Source organism: Mirounga angustirostris, unplaced genomic scaffold, assembly GCF_029215605.1.
Source record: "Mirounga angustirostris isolate CCGP_5_RB_7025 unplaced genomic scaffold, mMirAng1.0.hap1 SCAF_4, whole genome shotgun sequence".
Classification (NCBI taxonomy): domain Eukaryota; kingdom Metazoa; phylum Chordata; class Mammalia; order Carnivora; family Phocidae; genus Mirounga; species Mirounga angustirostris.
Genome location: NW_026991712.1, coordinates 78,259,550 through 78,281,578, shown reverse-complemented (window position 1 = coordinate 78,281,578; position 22,029 = coordinate 78,259,550). Strand labels below are relative to the sequence as shown.

General features: G+C 38.6%; 1 protein-coding gene across 7 annotated transcripts in view; it reads right to left on the bottom strand.

The window, feature by feature from the left end:
• PXDNL (peroxidasin like) overlaps window positions 1–22,029 on the bottom strand; it is a 509,349-nt gene that overhangs the window by 71,916 nt on the left and 415,404 nt on the right. For 5 of the 7 annotated variants that reach the window (XM_064588349.1, XM_064588346.1, XM_064588345.1 and 2 more), the window contains one exon: window positions 19,175–20,678. In XM_064588349.1, the coding sequence (XP_064444419.1) occupies window positions 19,175–20,678 (1,504 nt within the window). Of the gene's footprint in view, window positions 1–6,249; window positions 7,090–14,222; window positions 18,657–19,174; window positions 20,679–22,029 lie in introns of those variants that run through there. The other 2 variants (XM_064588351.1, XM_064588350.1) reach the window with 2 other exon arrangements.

Genomic DNA, 22,029 nt, shown 5'->3' with positions numbered 1-22,029 from the left:
TAAACACTTGATTTATAAATTTCATTTGTGTCTCCAAAACTGTGAAACAAATTTGGTTTGGTACTCTGTCTGAACCTCTTCCATCTTGCTCCATGACCACTTCAGAAGTTTCCCACCCAAATCCAATTTCCCACCGCTCTACCTTTGCACATACACAGATGAACTATGTTCCTTCTTTACAGAGCAAATAAAACCCACAGCCATGACTTCCTCAACCATCCACCACAAACTACAACACTGTTGACATCTCATCATCATCATCTCCTCTTACAATTCTCTCAAGACAACACTCTAAAATGGTGAAAATTCTCAAATTATGAGAAAAAGCAGTCCCATTTTGTATCTCCTATCACTCACTTGTCCCAATATGGCATATTGCAAATTGAAATATGGCATATTGAAATTCAAAAGGCACGTTAACTACTGGTAATAGAGCCTTCCTAGGTTTCCAGACAGGAACAATTGTAATTGAGGGGTCATGAGGAGGTCGCATCTGGTATGCCAAGTCCAATCAAATGGGAGCAACTGCTGGTTGCCATGAGAATCACATTCAGAATTCTGAGATCATATCCAGGTTCAACAAGAAAGAGCCCTGAAAGAGTTTAGCAGTGTTTGTCACAGACATAATAGAAGGGGACTGGTCACGCAACTGCTAGTTATTTGCCTATTCTAAGCTAGTGTTTCATTGTTCGCTACAATATTGACTGTATGTCTTTTATTAAGCAAATAGCAGGAACACAGTAGACATTTTATAAATACTTATTAATTAGCTTAATTAATAATTGAATGAATGGGTGAATCTAATGGTAAAAAAGATGTTTCTATTCCCAGAATACCAAGAATTATGATGCTGTTGTTGTGGCTGTTATTATTACTTTCATCTTGAATGCGTGTTCAATTTTACGAAGTGTCATTTTGTCATCCTCTGAGATGATTGCGTGGGTTTTATAAGTGGACATCCTATTGTGATCATTATATTGATACTAAGTCTTATACTCCTGAAATTATCCCTCCTTAATCACATTGCATTACTCTATTACTATTCATGATTTGTCTGAGGAGCACTTAAACATTTTTCATTCCTTATCAAAAAAAGATATTAGGATATGATTTTATTGATGCTGTCTTAAGGGTTATTACTAGAGGTATGCTAGTTTCATCTAGTAAATTGAATAGAGTTTCATCTCTTTATATATCCCATAATACTATGCATTCTTTACAATTTGAGTTTGCCTACTTAGAACCCAGAGACTATTTAAAAGCTATTCTTTGACTACTTCAAATTTCTAAAGGCTCTAATTTGACATCGTGTCTTTCATTATCCTAAAATCAACTAGAAAATTAATAAGATTTTCAAAATTATTTTCATGAAAATAAAAATAGCAATTTTTTAAGAAATTCTGCTTATTTTGTATTTTCATTATTTCCAGCTCTTGGATATATAAATTTATTACTCTTATTTTTCACCTTCCCACTTTATTAATTTTTGCTTTCATTCTTTCCAACTTCAGTCAGACACTTAACATAAGTAAGAAATAAATGTCTGCCAAGCTCAGCCTGTGAGATTTGTGGTTGTTGATAATCATAATCTAGCCTATCTTAACCATACAGGCTTCAAAGATATAGGTTTGTTCTTTTTCCTAAATTAGGTAGGCAGTAGGTGGGTACATTTAATCTGAGGACTCAAACCTTTCTTCATATCTGTAACTCTTCTACCATTAACTCTTCCATTTTGTCTTGCCTGCATTCCTTTTTCTATCTCTTGAAACCTCTATAAATATTTGGCATTTTCAATCTTTCTCCATGTCTCTTAATCTTTCTTATGATTTACTAGTCCTACATGCTGAGTGACCCCTTCCAGTTTCCAGTTCACTAACTCTTTATTCTAATTAGTTTTTCATCATATCTATTGAGATATTAACTTCAACTCTGTATGTCAGGACTTAATATTCTATTTCTTTTTCAAATATCTGTATTTCTTATATTTTCCTTTTCTTTGAACAGAGTATCTATTCATTCTTTTACTTATTTAATTATGTAAATGTACTTTTACAGTGTCTTTCATATTGATCTGATCTCCCTTGATTTTGGATCCCAATTCCTTCTTTGTTTTGTTTTGTTTTATTGCTTTTCATTTATTCTCATTGCTGGTAGTCTTAAGGCTATTTATTTACTCAATCGGTTTTTAATTTGTGTGCGTATGTGACAGAGAGAAGTTCTTGGGAGTCTGTTTTCTTTCCTGTGATTGTGCACATGTGTGGCCTTGTGGAAAACTTATATGGTGATTTCACACAAGTTTTCTCAAGATCTCAGTGGTTTCATGTGTTCAAGAGCAGTTTTCATGCTCATGTGTCAGTTGGTCTTTCCAGCATCATGGCGTCTGAGTAAATTCAAATTTCTCTCCTGTGTAATATAGGCATCAGTCCCTGATGTTTAGTCAGGAAACTATCTTGTTACTTCCTCTTTCCTAATGGGAAGTGTTTTTCTGATTCCTTTCATCCTTTGAATAGATGAACAGCCTTTATGCAGAGAGCTCTGTTTCAGCCCTCTACCTACAGTAGGCTGGAGGGCAAGTCTCCTTGCCTTGGGTGGTATTACAACCCCCACCTCTGATTCCTAGAAACACTATTCATGTATCATAAAACTCCTGGGCCCAGACGGCATTCACCACTAATTTCTCCTTGGCTTTTCATTCCTTTGTCCTTTATGGCATGTAAAAATTGTCCTTTATTTTGAGCTTTTTTATGTTTAATACCCTTCTTTATATTTTTACTTTTTATTTAATGGTTCTAAGAAAAAGTTCAACAGAAAAAGAGGCTTACTTTACTGAATTGGTTATTTCCCAAGATATTCTCTTGAAGTCAAACTGTCACTGAAAAGAGGCTATTAGTCAAATTGTCATGCTCTTTTTAAGGTTGCTTTTCTGTCATTTTCCAATAATGGAATAGGTAAGAACAACAAAGAAAAATTTTAAGATTATATACAGTACAATATGTTTACATATTTTAATTGCATTTTCAAATGTTACTTCAGGTAGTTAAAAATGGAAAATGAGCTGGCTAATTCATTGACTATAGAAGTCATACTTAAAAAAATTCTACCCTAGCTAAAGAAGGTTATAAAGTACCATTTGGAGTTAATGCAATAATGGGGATATGGACCAAACTATCCAGAATTTGCAAAGAGGATCTGGTGTTATGCAGAATGAAAGCAATTATTGACTTAATCCAATATTTAAAAACATCTAAACTGATTCCAACTAGTTTATGTCTGCCTCAAACTCAAGTATTTTCAAAGGAGAATATTTTAGGATGTTCTATGGGTTTCCTATGTCTTAGCCAAAGAATAACATGCTTAAGGAATGGAAACATACACAGGTCATGCAATTAGCCCACGTTCTCAAAGTTGATTACTGTGAACCTAGAAAAGGACCCAGGTTATATCATGAGTCCCACACCTTTCTAATACTCTTGTTTTCTTCATATTGATTATGGATCAGGTAAGTATGAATATTAATTTGCACATTTCTTTCCCATAACTTACTAAGCACTTACAAATATTTTCTGCATATTCTACTAACTTTGCATGATAAAAGTAATTATTGCTTTTCTCATTCACTAAAGCAGAAAATATTAATTGCTTTCCCCAATTCAAGCCAACAAGTGAAGAAGTAGATTCAAGGTCTCCTGGGATTTTTATTTGCTTAGTGAGGCAACCAACTGACCTGCACAATTAAATGCACAAAGCATAGATTTTCAACAGTGACAACAATGTGCTTTGTATTATGAAGTTAGAAGAAATTGTTTGATAGTCACATAAATCAATAATATCAAAGTTCCTCAATAATTTTAATACAAAGACTAGAGATTACAACTGAGATTATTCTGACTCCATTTTGATATATATTTTGTGAGAAAAAAACTTTGGGTTACACATACCCTATAATGACTTTTCATAATATAGTCAATCTCCTTTGCTTCCAATCTGAAATGTACCTTTCATGTGAATGTCATGCTACCATGAACAGGAAAGGGAAGACCGGCTACCATGGAGACACATTCTTTCCAGCTTTACTTACAGAATATTTTTTCTTTAATTTTCCTGAATCAACACTATGACAACTGTAAACTAAAGCAGATTCATTTAAACATGGCATTCTAAAGTGTCCTTACAGCTAGCATTCACTGGGGTCTTCTTAGTTGCTAGACACTCTGCTGAGTTTGACGTGCCTTAAATAATTTAATCTTCTCAATAAACTTATGAGATACTATTATTGTTGTCCTTTTAAAGATGAGAAATACAAGACTAGGAAAGGTCACAAAAAGCTACACAGTGAGAGAATCAGAGAGAGCATCTAGAACCCGTGCGGTCTGTTATCAGAGCCTTTATCTGTATGTGCTTTATTAAGTTTTTCACAATCTCCTGTTCTAAAGCCAATGCAAAACACCACCATTAACAATTCTGAAAAAGTAAAGAAAATATTGGCGATGGTAAGTTTTACATAGTGACCATGCACTTTTCACCTCCCCTTCCCCTGCAAAGATGAGCATGTCGTAATCTCTGGAAACTGGAAATATGTTAACTATCATAGCAAAAGAGGTGTTGTAAATGTGAATAAATTGAGGATGTTAAGATGGGAGATGACTGTGGATTACCTGTGTCATTACACAGGTCCTTCTAGGTAGACAAGAGACTGAAGAGTAGGTCAGGGAGAGTTGACTACAGAATAGTGTCAGAATGATATGACGTGGGAAACTCAACCACACCATTGCTGGCCCTGACAATGGAGGAAGGGCCACAAGCCAAATAGGGCAGGCAGGCTCTCTCTAGAAGCTGGAAAAGCAAGGAAACAGATTCTCTCCCCTGGAGCCTACAGAAAGGGACATCATGATTTTAGCCCAATGAGACATATTTCAGACTTCTCATCTCTAGAACTGTAAGATAATTAATTTGTGTCATTCTAAGGCACGATGTTTGTGGTAATTTGTTTCAGCAGTCACAAGAAATGAACACATAGCTATATGTTACGCTAGTTTGGCTATGGATAGAACCTAGACTTTGGAATAAGATAAATTAAGATTAAAGTTTGCATTCTCTACTTGCCAACTGTGTGTCCTTGGGAAAGCTAACACTAGTTCACAAGATAATGGCTTAGAAAGTGTATAAGGCTTCATGGCATATATAGAAAAGATCCACTTGAAATATTCTATTCATTTTGGAACATGAAGAACTATTCAAAAATAGAACCTCATATATTAAATTGTTGCCTTATAAAATCCATAAAATTTAAAAGATTAACAAGAAAGACATAACTTCCATTTAGGGACATTTTGATATGTGACTGTCTCATTTTGATATGAGAACATTATAAGTCTAAAAGGAACAGTATCATTCCCTAGTCTTGAGATAAATTAGGAAAATTCATCAAAGAATATCATTCTCCTATTGTGTTCTTATTCTACTAAAGCAGACATCAGCAACCTTGTTTTTACATAGTGGGTAATAAATATTTTTGGTTTTTCAGGCCACACATCTTACTGCAACTACTCAACCCAGCTGCTATAGTGGAAAACTGACCACAGATAATATGCAAATGAATGGGTATGGCTGTGTAACAATAAAACTATAAGAACAGGTGGCCAGCCTGTTCCCAAACAGGCACAATGGTCACTGTATGTCTGCCTCGCATGTTGCAAAGATGCCAACCCTAAGAAATACGCGCTTGGACAAGGAAAAATATCTGTGGTGGGTAGGTCTAGTTATTAAGTAACTACTCAGAGGCAGATTTACCAAATAAAATGGATATACTTCAAGCCTTGCAATCCTGGACCATCCCCTGACTTTGTAAACCCTGTTCCGGATACTGGGCAAATCACAACACAGCCCTCATGATGACTGAAATGGCGCTTAACAGATTCTTTAAAATCACACTTGAGAGATTGTCAAATGTGGGAATGCCATTTAATTCATCTGCACTGCCTCCTCTTTCCCAATCTTGGTTTATAAATAACAGTAACCTAACAAATGTTTGTGGAATTGATATGATACTAAGAAGACCAATGCTCTTCATGCAAACAGAAAAGTTAAGTCATTGAAAAAGGAAGTTTTCAAAAACAAGGATTTATTAAATTAAAGAAATTAGAAAAAAGGAAATGAAGATAATTATGGGACAAAAGAAACAACCAAAAAAAATTTTTTTAAAGAAGTGTATGTTTAATTAAAAAATAAAAGGTGAAATTATGGAAGGGAGGACATGGAAGGATTAACAGACTTGATATAATTTGGTTTCCAAGGGGAGAAAACAATGCCATAGAGTAACTGAACAGACATGAATGGTAGGAAACATTACAATAGGACAAGATATATTGGAAAACAGGCAACATATGGCTATGTTATTGCTTTCTTTTTTTTTTTTTTCAGCAAAGGAAAAAATAGCTTTGGAAAACTTTAAAAAAATCTATTACTGCCTAATGAGACCCATACTTATTTCAATTGACTTTCAGGGCAGTTAGCCTGCCCACCTCTAAATCACCAGCATAATGTCATTGGATAATAGGACTGTCACAATATAATTCCATAGCTACCCCACTGCTCCTTTTTTCATTTTCTAAGGGAAGATTATATAAGATTATAACAAATTATGGCTACATATGCCTCTCTTGCTACAGGTACTGACACTAATGGATCTTAGCTCCACTTGGCTGAGAAATAAATCTGTTCTATAGATTGGCAATAAACAGGCCCACAGTCAGGGAAATCGGCTTCAGCAGAACCACCCATGGTTCTGAGAAAAAAAGGAAAGACTTGATGGGGAATATAAATATAGCCTTCATTTATGTTTGATTTGTGATCAAAATGGCTAAGCTGCAGGTTTTTTTCCCTTTGCACATGTCAAGGCAGATACTGTGTGTCGAGATGTCCCATTGGCAGCATCATTGTGTGTGTGTGTTCTGGGACAGTGTGACACGGTGACCTGGGACGTCCCACTGTTCCCAAAGACCTTCCTCAGCAAAGTGTATGCTGCCTCTATTTCCACATAACTCAGTGATAACTGAGTCCTAAGAAGCCTGGATACATGTGAACATGAACCTGGAAGAAAACAATAAATAAATAAATAAATAAATAAATAAATAAATAAATAAATAAATAAAGGATATGTTAGTCAAAACATTCGTTCCAATAAGCCCTGCTTTTTCCTCAAGAGCTTGTAATAAAGCAAGTTTCTTTTCTTTTTTTTTTTTTATAAAGCAATTTTCTATCTTTAGCTCACAGTAGAAAAAAACAGGGACCTGATCATATTTTTAGCTTCTGAAAAATAACTTTTCCACTTGAAAGCTGAGAAAGAACCTATTGGTTACATTTTATTTTTTAACATTTTAATGAATGTTTTTGCCACAGTCATTTTAAGGTGATCTTCACAGACAGGTCATGTATGAACCTATACACATCAGGTCTGATACTTAACCAAAATATTTTATTTAGGATTTGGGCTAATAAATAAAAAGCTAATAAAACATTTTAGTCTACTATTGTCCTTAAAGTGCTTATCCAGTGGGGACTGTTCATGATCAGAAGTCCTTATGAAATAAGAAAAAATAAGCATGCTTGTTTAAAATTCAAATTTTAGTTCCTTAACTGGAAGAGAGTTTCAAATAAGTCCCAATGGTCATATTCATGTTAAAATCACAAATGAATTACTCTTCTTTTTTACAGGGATTTTTTTTGTAGTTGTTGTTTAAGATACATTCAAATTTATTTATGTAATATATTAAAATTTATTTCAATTTAAATTTACTTATTAAGATTTACATGGTCCAAACCCCTAAAATCTAAAGCAACAAGAATTATACTACCTCAAAACCAAAACAAAATAAAACAAACAAACAAAAAAAAAAAACCTTGTGTAATCTATTCATTAATCCTCTGCCTATTTTAATAAATATTTACTAAGAACCAGGCATTGTTAGACATGAAGGATAGAAAGTTTAAGGAGATATGCTATTTTTCTTTTTCTTTTTTTTTTAAGATTTATTTATTTTAGAGAAAGAGAGAGAGAGCAAGCAGGGGAGGGGCAGAGGGAGAGGGAGACAGAATCTCACACAGACTGCGCTGAGCAGAGCTCAACCCCACAACCCTGAGATCATGACCTCAGCCAAAACGAAGAGTTGGACGCTTAACTGACTGAGCCACCCAGCCACCCCAGAGATATGCTATTTTTCTTGAGAATGTTCACAGTTTAATGAAAAAGTTGAGTATGTAAACAGTTACAATAAGTACTTTACTATAAATAAGAACAAAGTGCTAACGGACCACTGAGGAAAAGTTTAGAGAAAGAGAGAAAAAGTTGGCTCTTCAGGGGTAGCAAAATTCAAAAACCCTGAACTGAGTCTGGAAGACTGAGGCGGTCTTAACCAAGTAGGTAAAGGAGATCTGTGTTTTCCAGGCAGGAGGAATTGCTTATGCAAAGACATAAATGCCAGAAATATCATGGCATTCTCAGGGAAAGGGAAAAAGTGAATAGCAATATAGTTAAAGCATAGTGCCAGGTTTGGTTTGGAAAACAAGGAACATGGCTGAAAATTTAGATTAGTACCAGAATCTAAAGGGATTAGACTACAAGTACAATATTTTTCTTAACCTAATTGGAAAGAGAAAATCCCATGATGTTTTTAAGCAGAGAGGGGATATGCTCTAATTTGTGCTCTGAAGTAATTCTGGGAAGCTGTAAGAAAACAGGAATGTAGTGCAGGAAAAGATAATAGAGAAGGGCTGAAAAAATTCAGGTGGAAGAAGAGAGAAACCTAAAATATAGACTTAAGGAAGGTAAAAACTTTTGTTTAAACAATTGCACTAAGGCTAAATTGTAGGGGGAAAAGAACTACATAAGTTAGAATGAATGTTAGATTCTGTTTCTGGCAATGGTGTTATAACTATAAGGAGACTAGTCTTTCCATCACAAACAACCATAAAGAAGTGCAAAACATAAGAGTGCCTGGTTTTCAGACACTGGACAATAGGCAGCATAAAACCAAGAAACTGAGGAAAGGGAAACTTGTGACAAGGGCCCAGCTTTCTGCCTGGGGGAAATTTCCCCCAGGCCAAGCAGGTTGCTAGAATTCAAGCAAAGCTATGCTAGAATTCATGGTGGTGCTGTGCTGAGGGGTTCCCATCAGAATTCAGAGCAGCTGAAGCTCCTGAAACAGAGTGAGGAGTGGGGCAGACCCTGACTTGAGGGCCCCCACAGTCCTTGGGAAGGGCCAGGCCAGCATCTGAGCAGGAGGGACTACCTGAGTCTTACTGACATCTGGCATCTAAAGGAAGAACCCTTTAACACCTTAGTAACACTCCAGACAAATAGCCAAGGTACAACACACCAAGTTTTAGGATAAGCTCTAACCTTACAAGGATAAAACCTACTTTAAGAAAGCCTAAAGCGTAGCATCTGCATGGGAGACAGAGCTTGGAGATTGGTTCTCCCAAGTCAGTGAGGTTAGGATAACACCTTGAGCTTTCCACATTTCCAATCAGACAAAGCATAAAGCAAAGCCTATTCAAGTCCAAGGTGGAATCACAGTAGTTGATAGGCATTTAAAAGTTATGACAGGCAAAGAAACAAAAAATGTGGTCCATACATAAGAAGATAAGTAATCAATAGTAATCAACTCCAAAAGTATGGCTGTGATGTTGAATTGATCAAGAAAGGACATTAAAGCAGTTATTATCAATGCATTAAAAAAATTAAATAAGATGTGTTCTTAATGAGTTAACATTTAGATAAATGTCAAGAGAGAATTAGGAACCATAAAAATTGTAAATTTTAGAACTAGTGTAACTGAAATGAAAATTTCACTTGTTGTATGTAAGAGGAGATTGAAGATGGCAGAAGAGTCAGTGAACTTTAAAAGAAAATTAGTAGAAAATATCCAACCTGAGGAAGAAATAAACATAGAGTTCCTAAGTAAACTAGAAATTGCACTGTTGGACTTGTAGTCAACAGAAATGGATACATAAATCCACAAAAAGACTTGCATATGAGTCCTAATGGCAGCATCACTGAAAATCGATGAAAACTGGAAAGCCCAAACTGGAAAGCCACCTCAGGTAAATGAAGAAATAAATATTTGTATATTCATACAAACAATGCTACTCACATTAACAAGAAAATAGATCATCCATTGATACATCTGGCACCTAGATAAATTTTCAAAAACATGGTAAGCCAAGCTTAAAAGAGTACATACAATAGGATTCCATTTATATGAAGTCCTAGAATGGGCAAAACCAACAGTGATAGAAATATGATCTGTGGCCGCTGGGGAGGGATGGGTGGGAAAATGAACTGTAAGAAGCATGAGGTAAGTTTCTGAGGAGAGGAAATGTTGTCTTTACTGGGTGATGATTATGCAGGTATGAATACTGTTCAAAGTCATCACACTGTACACTCAAAACATGCATCTTATTGTGTGTTACAGCCATCATATGACTAGAAATTTTAGTTTAGTCAGATTTGGGGAATTTAGACAAAATACATTAAACTGCATCCAGATATATAAGTTTTGGCAAAATAGAGTTTAAAAATAAAATGAAGCACATATTTTGTTCATTATAAAGTTTTCTATAAAGTATTTATTATAATATTATCTTGCATATGATCATAACAATTATGGGATAATATTAGTATGCACTAGTATAATATATATAGTATAATACAGTATAAATTTCTTCATTTGAATGATTATCATTGTAAAATATTCTAATACAGCATCAATTTTCAAAGGTAGGAAAAAAGCAGATTCTGAAAGAAATTCATTTCTAAAACACAGTTACTAAGACTCACCACTATAAAATCTACAAAACTGATGCTAAATTAAATGTCATTAAATGTCATGCTTTAAAGTGTTGAGTTAATTATTTTGCATTCCATTTTTACTAAAAGAATGGTCTTGAGTGCCTTCTGAGAACTGGACCTCTGGGTATAACTGACTGACAACCTGATTTTTAACTGGCTTCTTGTCACCTTTTATTTGCTCAGTCCTGTGTTTTCCTTATTTCAGGGCTACAGGGTTGATTGAATGAGTTTTTAATTTTTTGAAATTGGGGTTAAGGTAATGCAAGAATCAAACACATATGTGATTTGCTGTGCTGTAAGTTTTCATTTCTTTGTATATAAAATTAGTATACACCATAGTTAATTGAGGCCTCTAAATATTTGATGAAAAAATGAATTGGTATGGATGGATAAGTGTAAAAACCTAATTTACACCTAAGAAAACTTCATCCGGTCAGGGGGTTCAAACTGAGAATAGTTTCCAAATCCAGGGCCCTTGGGGAACTCAAATGAGCCTCACCAGGCTGCCACACTTCCCTTAACAGACCATCCAGTGTCTACTGAGCTGCTACACTTCGCTTGGCCATGTGCTCAGCTCTGGGGACTGAAAGATAAATTAGACAATTTATCTGCCACCAAGAAGGACATACTCTTGGAACCCTGTCATTAAATTAATATGTTCTCTAGAAAGGCAGAAAAGTGATGGCATGAAAATGACCAGGAGAAGGAAGGCTCTGAAAATGGCATTTAGAGTCAAGCAATATGACTTTGTATAATTGTATAAGATGGTATATTTCTAAAATTATTGTTTGGAGAAATGTGATACTCGGGCATCTTGTGCTAGCTATGCCATGAAATGCTGTATGTGACCTTGGGAGCTAAGAGAGAGTCGTCTGTGGTGCGCCATATGTATAAAACAGGAGATAAGAGAGCTGAGGGAGGACAAAAAATAAATCCTGAACAGAAAGAAGCAGAGATAAGAGGTGGAAAGAAAATGCTGGTCCTCTGGAGGCCTGGCTATATTTAAACAGTCTAGCATCCTTCTGTAACTGAAAGAACAAAGTCACTCCCTCCAAAAGGGATAAGAGACAAGGACAGTTGAACAAGGACTAAGAACAGATGGTAGTTTCAAGTTTGGGGCCGTTTTTGGCAAAGGGAACAACCATTTCGAGATATGAGGTGGAGGAGTACCCATTGCACACATGTGGTAAGTCCTAGGGGGAAAGAGGGGTGCTAAATGAATATGGGTGCCAAATAAATATTTGTTAAATCAATGGGAGAAGAGTGTCCACAGGTGGCTGTAGGAATCTGAGTCCTCAAAAAATATGTGCAAAATTTGGAGTGGGTAATTTTGCTGTATTTCTCTGCAAAAGAAGATTCATAGCTTCTAGCAGATTTTTAAAATGGTCTAACAGGAAATGGCTAAGAATCATTGTTTCACAGCAACTGAAGTTGCTAACATACTAACCATTTTATAAAGGTAAAGGGATGATGTTGATGAAACGTCCTTTAAGGCAGGTACGAATATGGAAGTTGAGAAACATCTAGAAGAATGAGAGCCAGGAATCTTGAGGAAGGAAGGCCAAGCCATGAGAAAGGTGACCAACGTCCCTCAGGTGTCAGGACAGAGACAGACATTGCAGAGTTTGACCTTGTGGAACCTTAGGGTGGAAAAAGGGGAGAAACTAAGTGTTTTTGTTTCTTTAATAGTATCAAATGAAGCAGGTATGAGATAGGTGCATGTACTGAATATAAATTACTTAACTGGTGAATTGTAAGCTATTATTTAAAAAAGCTGAAGCAGCTGCACATCCCTGTGATAATGGGAGATGAATAACCTTGTATTTATTAAAGAACAAAAGTAACCATACCCACAAAAAATCCACACACTATATTTTCAAAAGGGGATTCAAAAATAGTCATCAAAATGGCCTCTCTCTGTTTGAGAATTTATGTTCACCACTCAATGGATAATTAATCCTCACAATCAGCTCATTATATGTTTTGCAAAGAATATAGCATGATTTTTTAGAGCAAAAATAATCCTATAAAAAAGAAATGACTCATTTTCATATGGTCTTTAAACAACTCTTTGAAAACTTAAACATTTTTGACAAGAAAGAGAGAAAGGAAAGGAAGGAGGGAAGGAGGGAAGGAAAGGAGGGAAGGAGGGAGAGAGGGAGGAGAAAAAGAAAGAAAGAAATTCCTGCAGCTCTTGGTACTGAAAGAAGTAAGAAGCCTGTGCATTTCACAATCCTAGCAAAGGCTGTAGGTCTTCGTGTCCAAGAGAAGTGAAGTGAGCACAATGGAAGTCAAAGGGTTTGGCACTGCTCCTGTTTGCTTCTTCTAGAACTCTTGTTGATCTCCCTTTTATCTATCCGGGCTCTGTCTACAATTTCACTTAGGAAAAAAGGGTCCATTTCACCCATAAGTCTTAATATCTTTGGAGTGGGATGGGTCAGATGCTAATTCTAGGATTAGACGCTTCCATGCAGGGCGTCCTACAAGCCCGCAAAACCAAGGGCTTCCACTTTCTCCTGCTTATCACCCTAGCTCTGGTGCCTGCCTGCCAGGTCTTTCCTCCGTATTTCTTATATCTCGAATGACCTCGGTCTGCCCTCTCAGATGACAGTCTCTCATGGGTAATCGCCACTCCTCTGTTAAGACTGAGTTGTTTTGGGTCTGTTTTGTTTTGTGTTGAAGTATAGTTAACATGCAATGTTATATGCATTTCAGGTGTACAGCAAAGTGATTTAGCAATTCTTCGCATTCCCCAGTGTTCACCAGGATAAGTCACCAAACAATGTTATTACAATATTATTGACTATATTCCCCATGCTGTACTTTTCATTCTCCATGACTTATTTATTTTATGACTGGCAGTTTGTACTTCTTAATCTCCTTTCTTTATTTCACCCATCCTGCCGGCTCCCTCCCCTCTGGCAACAATTAGTTTGTTCTCTGTTTTTTTTTTTTAATTCTTTATTGTTATGTTAATCACATACATTGCATTATTAGTTTTCCATGTAGTGTTTCATGATTCATTGTTTGTGCATAACACCCAGTGCTCCATGCAGAGCGTGCCCTCTTTAATACCCATCACCAGGCTAACCCATCCCCCCACCCCATCCCCTCTAGAACCCTCAGTTTGTTTTTCAGAGTCCATTGTCTCTCATGGTTCGTCTCCCCCTCCAATTTCCCCCCTTCATTCTTCCCCCACTGCTATCTTTTTCTTTTTTTTTAACATATATTGTATTATTTGTTTCAGATCTGTGATTCAACAGTCTTGCACAAATCACAGCACTCATCATAGCACACACCCCAATGTCTATCACCCAGCCACCCCATCACTCCCACCCCCTACCACTCCAGCAACCCTCAGTTTGTTTCCTGAGTTAAGAATTCCTCATATCAGTGAGGTCATATGATACATGTCTTTCTCTGATTGACTTATTTCGCTCAGCGTAATACCCTCCAGTTCCATCCATGTCATTGCAAATGGCAAGATCTCATTCCTTTTGATGGCTGCATAATACTCCATTGTATATATATACCACTTCTTTTTTATCCATTCATCTGTCGATGGACATCTTGGCTCTTTCCACAGTTTGGCTATTGTAGACATTGCTGCTATTAACATCAGGGTGCACGTACCCCTTCAGATCCCTACATTTCTATCTTTGGGGTAAATACCCAGTAGTGCCATTGCTGGATCGTATGGTAGGTCTATTTTCAACTTTTTGAGGAACCTCCATACTGTTTTCCAGAGTAGCTGCACCAGCTTGCATTCCCACCAACAGTGTAGGAGGGTTGCCCTTTCTCTGCATAATAAAAGGCATCCAAATCGGCAAAGAAGAAGTTTGTTCTCTGTTTAAGAGTGGTTTGCCAGTTTGTATGCTCAACATCACTCATCATCAGGGAAATGCAAATCAAAACCACAATGAGATATCACCTCACACCTGTCAGAATGGGTCACATCGAAAAGACAAGAAATAATAAGTGTTGGTGAGGATATGGAGAAAAAGGAACCCTGGCGCACTGTTGATGGAAAGGTAAATTGATGCAGTCGCTGTGGAAAACAATATGGAGGACGGAACTTTGACACCACCTTCCTGAAGGAATACGTCCTGATTTCCTAGATCCCACTGCTCCACATGTGACATGACAGGGTTATGTGGCTTGTGAGTCCCCCACATCCCAGGCCCTGAGCTCCTTGAGGAGAATCCAAAGTATCTCACCAATCTTACTGAAATGAACTGAAAGCGGACTAAAACAATGTCCCAATGTGGCTTTCTTGTGACAGACCAGGTATTCCTCATGGCAAAACTGTTGGTGATTCAAGAGGAAAGTTGTAGCATGGTTTCCACATGTTGTTCTGGCTTTTTAAAGCTACCTAAAAGATCCAGTGTGAAGGTACAAGGAAAATCAGATTTTACTCCTGGGTGGTAAACTGACACAAGCCTTCAAAATTAAGTGAAGTGAAGAAAAATCATTAGCTTTGTACACCTGATGACACATAAAGATGAGGGGATATATTCTGGAATATGAAGATATTATGTGTGAGTTAAAACTATTAATTAAAGAGCACCTTCTGAATTATCATTTTATTATATCACATAGTCATTATATATATGATTTTAGATCTAGAAGGACCTCAAGGACTTTTTTTTTTTTTTAAGATTTTATTTATTTATTTGACAGAGAGAGACAGCTAGAGAGGGAACACAAGCAGGGGGAGTGGGAGAGGGAGAAGCAGGCTTCCCGCCGAGCAGGGACCCCGATGCGGGGCTCGATCCCAGGACCTGGGATCATGACCTAAGCCAAAGGCAGACGCTGCACGACTGAGCCACCCAGGCGCCCCGGACCTCAAGGACTTTTTAGTGAAACAGCCTCACTTCACAGTTGAGAGAACAAAAACTAATCTAAAGTCGTCCAAGAGTGCACAACTCAATTTGTCCAGAGAGAAGGAACCTGGGCCTCCTGACACCACCTCTCCATCCCCCCCATTACCTACAGCATGTATCAGCTATTTTAAACAACCTCTTCTTCCCTAAGAATCCTCACTTTCTGGCCCACAGAGATGACAGTTAATGACCCTGGGGTTAGGGGCTCCTGTCCAAGTTGCAGCTGCAGTCTGTTGAGCTGCCGGCAGGGAGTCGGCGGAGTTTACCAACTTGCTTTTATCACAGTCATACTTGTGATTTGGATTACGTAATTTAATTAAATGTTACATAAAATAATGAGGCCTTTGTGTAAAAAAGGAGACTACTTATTCCTGTGAAAACCAAATTCAGTGTTTTGGGAAAGGTTGTCAAAAGGAAAGTCAAACATCAATGCCAATTAGTTGCATGTTACGTAACTATAACTACGGGGGAATGACAGAAACACGTACAAGGAATGTGCATTCATACCATCACTTCCCTGGAAAATTCCTATTCCCCTTTCAGAACAATCTTATACACACACAAAAGATTCAGCCTGGGCATAAGCTTATGAATTCTAGTCAGCAGGTCTGTATCAAAGCAGCAATGACAAAACCAGAACACAGACTTTGCAACCCACCCCCACTTGCTGCCCCAAAGCTCAAGTTACAGGACTTTATGTGCGCTCAAATGTGTGAAGTTAAAATACCTAAGACGTGCATATGCATTATTTTTATGATTCTCTGCTTTAGCCAATTCTTAAGCTGTCCTAATTATCTAAAATATGGAGTTTTTAATGTTCCAGGGCAGTATTTATTTTGTTGATTTAATGATATGCTCTACTTGTTTCCAGTTTTGACTGGAGTGGTTTAGAAACAAACTTAAAACCACACTTGCAAAATAACACAGAAAGGAGAAGAAGTAACAAGTAACAGGAGAGGGTAAAGAAATAACTGTATAAATCGTCATATTTAAAGCCATGCCACCCTCCTTGGTGAAATCAGCTCCTGACAAACTGCAGTCTACAGATATGAAGATGGAGACTGTAAACACAACTCCAACTTATCTATTTTGTGCTCACGGTTGAATGAATCACCTGGCAGCCTAACAGGAAAGTAGGGTAGCTCGGCTTCCTGGCCTCCCCACACCCACTCATGCTGGTCAGTCCTGCTGTCCTCATGCAGAGGCCACGCACCAGGCTGCACAAAGTTCCCGCAGTTCAAAAATTCCCCAAAGCAAGGATAAAGACTCCTTGTTGCGGTTTCAGAAGACACAGTGTTAACATTCCAAATGCCTGAAAGGAGCACACAGAAAGCCAGGCATGTGAACACGCAATGTGCAGTGTATGGGCCACTATCCATCCCAGAGGCCAGTCACGCCTCGCACTGGCCACTGGGAGGACGTGTCCTGCAGCGGACAGTCCGCATCCATGTTCCAGCCTAATGCTGTGTGTGGCGATGACAAGCAGCCTGCTGCATCGCACATGAGAGCCAGAGGACTCAGGAGGAGTTTTTGTGATGGGAACATTTTAAAAGAACACATTTCTGCTACTCTGTAATTGGTGGGAATTTACAAATTAGCTGCAAATTGAGAAGTGGGACCCCAACGAACTGCAAAGCAAGACTTGCCTCCAGGTTTATTCAATGTAGACAATGTGCTTACAGGAAACATTTAAAATAATGATAGTGTTGCACAGACTGCTAAAAGCCTATCTACACTGTCTTGCTTCACCTGGAGTATTCCTGAAACCATGGAATTCCTTGCTGCTAGCTTCTCCTTTTCCCAGGACATCTTGTGCAGGTTAGCATTTCACAGGGAAGTCTCTCCTAGAGTCACTCTCCTGCTTTAAACACAGGATGAAGATCAAACTCCCTTGCATGGCATGCAGGGCCCTTTAAAAGCTTCCCCTTGTCACATTTCTACCCCCTCATGCCATGCAGCCCCACACCTTCCTGCTTCCTTCCCTCTCCTTGGGATACTGCCTGCTGTTCCCACTTCATTCAACTATCACACTCAGAAAATTCCAAGAGCAGATCAAACGGCATCTTTTAGCAGTAGTTTGCTGTGACTCTTACACGTACCTCCCATTTCTCAGCTCTGTGTTCCCATAACATTCAATTCCCATCTCTGTAACAGCCCATTCCGCACAGATTACTGCCAGCCCCCTGCCATCCCAGCATGCTGTCTGGATCTCCAGAATGCTATTTCCTTCATCTCGGGTCTCAGTGCCTAGCACAAGGCTGATTCAGAGCATACGTGCAATCTAATAATGATGCTGACAACTGAAACGATAATGTTATAATAAATCTATCCACAGATAACACTTACTGATTACCTATGATGCACCAGAATGGAACTAGGTATTTGATACATTCTATATAATTTCACCTTTGAACATCTCTGTGAAGGAGGCAGTGTTTTTTTCATTTTATAGATATTCTGAGATTTAAAACTGTTTAAATACTTTTCACAAGCTCTCAGTACTAATAGGTGGTGGAATGGAGATTTAAACCAGGTCTCTATGAAGCCAAAGTCAATGTTCTTGCAAATTCAATCTGCATGATACTCTGATTTGTTCTACATATATTATACATTTACTTAGTCTAATATTCTACATAAGTATGAAGCAAATTCTAGTGGCATAAAAACATTCATACCCTTAGTATTACAAAATAAAGGCCTCATGTTGACAATTAGCTCCATAATTTGCAATTTTAAGCTTCTCTGAAAGATTGCACATTAATATACCATAAGCTATTAGTAAACATGTTAGTCTTCAATATTTAGCCAACTATAGACAAAACTTCTTAATAAAACATTTCTTTAATTATTTTTAACTATTTTGGAGGATGAAGGGTGGTGAGCATGAAGAGCAGTTATAGTTGTTTCCTGGAAACATCCCATACCTGTAAGTTAAAAGGAAATTTGAATCTCACCTGTAAAGAACATAATATTAATACTTTACTGAAAGGCACTAATGATGTAGTGAATAAGCCTCGACTCAACATTCTGATGATAAATTTAGAATTATTTGTTCTTTTGACAAAAACTAATTTCTGTTTTCATTTCACTACTTTGCTCTGCCTAAAAAAGCCAACTTGTGACATTATCATATCAATAAAAAGGCCTTGATTGGATTACCACACAGCAGGAATGCAGGAAACATGCCAACCTCTCTTAGTTGAGATGTGCTAGCAAGTATTAGCAAGGAGGCAGCAATATTTACATTTACAAAGGAAGTGGGTGGACAAAGGCGTTTACTGCTTAGTCTCTAGAAATCCTTCCTTTAATATTTGGCTTCTCCCAAGATAACAATTATTAAAGGCTCTGCAATAACATCCCCAGGCAACCAAATCCAATCACACTGTAACACTTCTCCCTCTCCCAAGAAATATATAAATCTAAGCAACACTTGCACACTTACTTTTTCAGTTTTTGTCGAATCTCTGAATCTTTAATCTCGTTTTGAAGATCCTCAAAATTTTCAACAGAAGTCAGATTGCAGAAAACTCTGAAGTCAGCATAGGGAGGGATCCCGTGGTCTCGCCCCCTTTGAATGTTGGTGGCAGCCAAATCCAGGGCCACAGAGTGGGCGGTGGAGAACAGCTTCTCAGTCAGCTCTAAACTGAGCAGTTGGGAGGGCATCCGCAATTTAGCGGCCACACCAAATAGCCCCCGAAGGAGTGGATCTATCCCACCTTCCTCGATTATTCTGGAGGGTGAAAAGAAAGCTTTATGGAGTGGAAGGTGGCCTTCAGGGATTTCTCCAAAGGTGTCATTCAGTCGGTAAAGAATAGGATTGATTAACGTGTGACCAAATCTGAAGGCTGCAGTAGCAAAAGAGTTAAGGATCCCTGCATTCACATTGGGGTTGTAGCCCTGGTAATCCCGCAGCATCTTCATGCCAGATTCCCCCAGAATCTTGGGCAGCCAGTGGCTGTAGGTGATGTGCTGCAGCTGAGCACCCACAATCTTCCTGGCTTCATGATAAAGGGTGTCTCCATCCCAGTGGGGGTTCAGGGCAGACAGCTCCATGGCGACCCTGTTGTGTTCCCGAAACCACAAGGTGTGCATGGCTGTGAGGGCCAGCTGTTCATTGGCCCTGTGGTCCCCAGCCAGGAAACAGGGGCTGCGGCTACCCTGCTCCCACCCTGTGCACTCAGTGGGTGGGCCCGCAGAAAAGGGCAGTAAGGGCTTTCCGGATGGCACCCACGGCAAGCCTGTCCTCAGCAGTCCCCGAGGCTCTGAGTAGTCTCGGAGAACTTGGGATTCCCTCTCCGAGCTCCCATAGACATTAGAGGCATCTATATAGGCTGTGAGTTGGTTAATCTGTTCTCTCGCGTAGACTGAATTCATCACCAAGGAGGTCATGCCACTGCCACACACGGGGCTGGAGCGTGCAAAGAACATGCACGGTGCTCGGGTCCCTCGGGGGTCAGTGTCAGGAATGATGATGGGGAAGCAAGGAGGATCATTGGTACACACCGAGCTACACGGCCGCCCATCAGAGAAGCGAGACGTGCTCAATGCAGGCACTGTGTGGTCCAGATCGTGGTCTAAAAATTGGCCCCACTGCATGAGCATGTGTGTGTATCTATGGTCAGGGGTGACTGTGGCCGTGGCTGCCAGCTCTGTGGAGACCAGCCTGGGTGGTGGGAGGGGATACCGGCCTGACAGGGCCTGACGGCTGACCCCACGCGGCAGGTTGAAGCCGTTCTCGTAGGCAGGCTTCAGGATGCGCTCAAAGGCGGTCAGGGATGCACCCCACATGGGGTGCTGCAGGTTGTTGCACGTTCCGTCCTGGGCTCGGTACTTCTGATGGAAACACATGTCAGAGCAGTTGGGCACCTGCCTGTGGGCTGTACATCCAGATATATTGGCTATGAGGCTGAGGTAGTGCGGGGACACCAAGTCATTGTAGCGGAACTCTGAAACACGGAACAGCAAGGGCAATGAAGAGAGCTGTCCTTGAGGTGGAGTGAGAGGGGGAACCTCAAGCCCAGGTGCCGTAAGGATGGGCCACTCTAGGCGGGCAGAAATCTTTCCTACATCCACCACATTTCATTAGGACAAAACCAAAAGTTTTAATTAAAAGGGGGGTTACTTAGTGATGCTTCTCTTATGAGCAATGACTGCTAGAACGAACAGAAAAGGAGAGAAATGTCCCAGTTTCCACCAAACTCCTAATTCTGTGACTTTACCAATATAATGTTGGTAAGGATTTGGTAAGTCCTCATCACAAGATTGTAATATTTTTTTTTCCCATTTCAGAATTCTTTCTTTCAGGTTTTATGCTCCTAGAAGACAGGGTCTAAAATGTGCTAGTGTGGTGGTGTGAATATTAACCTGCGTGATAGTTGATATGAACGGATTAAGCAGTTACTTGTAAACTACCACAAGCTGTCATCCCCCAGGGAATGTGCAATACAACCTGGAGGTGTTTGGGAGCCACTGTTTTAACAGAGCTTAAAATTGCAGCATAGTCCTAAATCTGCAGAAACTATTCACTAAGTCTTGCTGGTAAGAGTTATCATCCCCACTTAATCATCAGAAACTGGCTAATGATACCAGGACCATTTGTCCTTTATCTGTGTAAGCTGGTCTCTGTCTGGCTGGACACTGAGAGATCTTAATCTTGCATAAATACAATAATCTTTCTGTATATAAAGACATAGATCCTGGGTTCACTTTTAGGGCAAAATGATCCTGGAGGGAAAAAAAATAAATAAAGTCCTTTAGCTTTACAAATAATAAAAGAGAGGTAGAACAACATAATGTTTTTTTCTTGAGAAAATTGTGTTAAAGTTCTTGAATATTTTAGATGAGAATGTATACTCAGTTTGGTAATGAACACCAAAAACAATGGATGTATATTTTAGCAAAGTTAAATCTCTGTAGATATTGATTGCTTATTCTCTAGTTATGAATTTAGATTAAGTTATTATTGAAAATTGTTTCTTCCAATAGATATGTGTGAGAAGAGAACTCAAAGGCCCTTTGTCCTGACCTGGAGCTGGGCTTTTTGCAGACCTGACCACAGCTAACTCATCCCTGGTAAGACTCAGAATTAAACAGCCAGAAATTTGATTCAAGCGCTAATATGGACTATATGGAAATTTCACTTGGATATTTTAGTTAAGGAAACTCCAAAACCCAAGACATAATGGATCATTAGGAGCTATTAAATAGAGCTTTTTGAGTAATTGTATAGGGCACCTAATGGGTGAGCCACACACAGAAAGGGGCTTGTGCACTGTATCTTGGTTTCTTTTCTTTTTT